This window comes from Cherax quadricarinatus, chromosome 77 (genome assembly GCF_038502225.1).
Source record: "Cherax quadricarinatus isolate ZL_2023a chromosome 77, ASM3850222v1, whole genome shotgun sequence".
Taxonomy (NCBI): Eukaryota; Metazoa; Arthropoda; class Malacostraca; order Decapoda; family Parastacidae; genus Cherax; species Cherax quadricarinatus.
Window position 1 is genome coordinate 1,208,633 of NC_091368.1, and position 2,750 is coordinate 1,211,382.

Here is a 2,750-nt window from a genome sequence, read left to right on the forward strand (position 1 = left end):
ACGCATCAAAAAGTAATTTATATTCCCCTTACTGACGTAACAATATAAACAACATGTGATGTACAGTATATTTTAAGATTGCGTTAATCGGCCTCTTGACGCAAGTGTCGTCTTAACAGCCCTCACGCAGCTGACTGACCGTAAATTTAGTAAACTATGGAATTAACGTTGTGTTAATACTGCTCAAGTTACGTTACATTATCAGGGCTCTGATAAACTTGGTGCAGTTAGTTTAGTTTAAAGACTGTACGAGCGTTTATAAGGTTAAATATTACATTCTCACCAACCATCAAGAATACTTAAAATAGGGATTATATAAAACTTTGCTTTTTCATGTATTAAAAGATATGCATTTCTCCGTGTATAAACAATGAAAAACAAGCATTTCTTGGTTGGTATGTCTGTTAGTTGCCGTCGTAGTGTTAGTGTTAAACAAGCTCTCAGCTTACTGTACTCCAGCCAATTAGAATCGAAGGAGACAATATTGCTGCTAAAATGCTCAGCCAATCAAGTTCAAAGCGTCCTGTATAAAAGTGGTGTTCTGTGAGTTGGTGATCAGTGTTCTCTCAACAGTCGCGATGGTAACATTTACAAAAGTGACTTTTCTTTTTAGATTATTATTATTTTGAGAATTATACGAAATTAGTATATATTGTGATATATATTTATGATACAAATTCCACTAGTTCAGTATCGTAAGATGCATTTATATACTTTTACTCCAAATGCAAATTCATTCTTCCAGAAGTCTAAAGTCATCATTAAATTTCTTTTCAGATGGCAAGCATTATTCTTCTGGTCGTAGCAGTGCCTACCCTGGCATACGCTTCATTTCTTCCCAACGATGCCTTAGATGGCAGGGGTAACTTAAACCCTACCATATCTAACCCATTCTTACTTTCAACGTCTCGCAATCCCTTCCCTCCATCTCCGGCAGTACATGCACCACAGCAAGTACCGACTCAAGACGTATTCCCACAGGAACCCGCCCAAGATTTATTTCTACAATACACGGCACCAGTCCAACAAATACCTCTACAACCACAGTTACCCCAGCAGCCACTCTTCATCCCTCCACAAGAATTCCCCCAGCAACAAATACCTTTGCAACTTCAGCAAACTGTACAACAAGCATTTCCACAAATACCTCTGCAAGTATTTTCACAATCTCCTACAGAACAGGCTTCACAAATCGCTTCCAGCCAACACGCTAGTCGATTCCCACCTTCACGATGCGACCCTATTGCCAAACCTCTGGTAAGCACTTTCAATCATTACTACCTATACTTCCATATTAGAAGTACATCCTCTAATTTTCTTTCCTCTTTAGGTTGACGAAATTCAGGATGGTCGAGCCTACCATTTCTCCTGGTGTCACGATGGTGGACTTGCTTACACTTGGGAACACGCTGTTAATTACTGTGCTGCCCTTAGAAATGGCTTCCAAGCAATCAGTATAGAAAGCAGAAGAGAACAGAACTTCGTATCTAACATTCTACTTGCCTGTAAGTAAATCTTCTAATTCTTAAATAATTTTACCATACACTTACGAAAGGTAAATGAACGTTACCCTTTCAGATAATGTAGCAGATTCTTGGACTAGCGGCAACAAGTTCTCTACCTACTGGCAGTGGTTATCTGGTATATCTTCTTCCTACACAAACTGGTCTGTTACTGGCAGGTATGTCTAAAATGCATTGCCCTTCAATCACTAAGGCTTTATCCCAGCAACTTAGACATCAACAACCACTCCACAACTAATTAATTTTCCTACTTTCAGACTGGGTCTTCCTCAACCAGACAATGAGGAAGGCAACGAGCTGTGCCTTGCTGTACTGAACAATCGTTACAACGACGGTGTTACTTGGCATGATTTGAATTGTTTATCTCTAACACCAGTTATTTGCGAAACTGCAGTGTTTTATAATTAACTTCACTCTGTAATGATAATCTAAGTCTCTGGGTATAATAAATGGTTACATTTAGTTTACTAAGTCTTTGAATAACTGTCGTGACTTCTTATCCCGAGATTATCTACCAAATTTTTCTTAAATACTCGATTAACCTACAGGTAAAATCTGAACTTTTTACCCATTCTCCACAAGTTAGCCTCTCTGGCAGAGTAAATTTAAGAAGGACGACAGGATTTACTGATTAATCTGTAATTACACTATCCGTCCTGGAGCCCGCTACTAAACGTTAACTCAAATAGAACTCCTCTTAATGAAGAGGCAGCATAAGTGATAGTCAGCTGAAGATAATCTGTTAGTAGGTGCCCAATCCACGAAAGTGCCAATGGTAGTATCACTAATACTTGCGTACAGGTAGAAGGCCGAGAAACGAATAACACTAGTTTAGCTCTTTACGGGTGCCTACCCTAGTTGCCTTCTATACGCGGAAGGGATGTACGTAAGGTGTAACACAATTCACCACCAGCGACCGGGGAAAGTGTTAATCGGTTATATATATTTAAAATTATAATTAACTGCCAGCCCAGCCTATCATAACTCGACTCGCTGCCTGAAGTTGCCTATAATTTGTATGGAAGTTTAGTTATTACGTTAAACTACTTGCAAAAACTTAACTATGTAATGGTTAATGTAAAATGTAAGTAGCCTGAAGAGTTGCTAGAAAATCATTTTTATTAAACCTTACAAAAGTACAAAGGATGCATAATAAGTACAGGAATACAAAATAATCTTGTGCTACTAGTACCAGGTTATTCCCGGCTGGAACAAGGATTATAACAC

At 38.5% G+C, this 2,750-nt stretch overlaps 1 protein-coding gene across 2 annotated transcripts; it reads left to right on the top strand.

The window, feature by feature from the left end:
- The first annotated feature begins 431 nt into the window (after window positions 1–431).
- On the top strand, window positions 432–1,990 carry LOC128704633 (uncharacterized). Of its 2 annotated transcripts, none has more exons than XM_053799733.2 (5): window positions 432–581; window positions 778–1,257; window positions 1,331–1,505; window positions 1,579–1,681; window positions 1,781–1,990. In XM_053799733.2, the coding sequence occupies exons 1-5, from the start codon at window positions 579–581 to the stop codon at window positions 1,929–1,931; spliced, it is 912 nt and encodes a 303-aa protein (XP_053655708.1). In that variant the 5' UTR covers window positions 432–578; the 3' UTR covers window positions 1,932–1,990. The 2 variants fall into 2 exon arrangements, with proteins under 2 accessions (XP_053655708.1, XP_053655707.1); XM_053799732.2 differs by having other exon boundaries at window positions 452–596.
- Window positions 1,991–2,750: the final 760 nt, after the last annotated feature.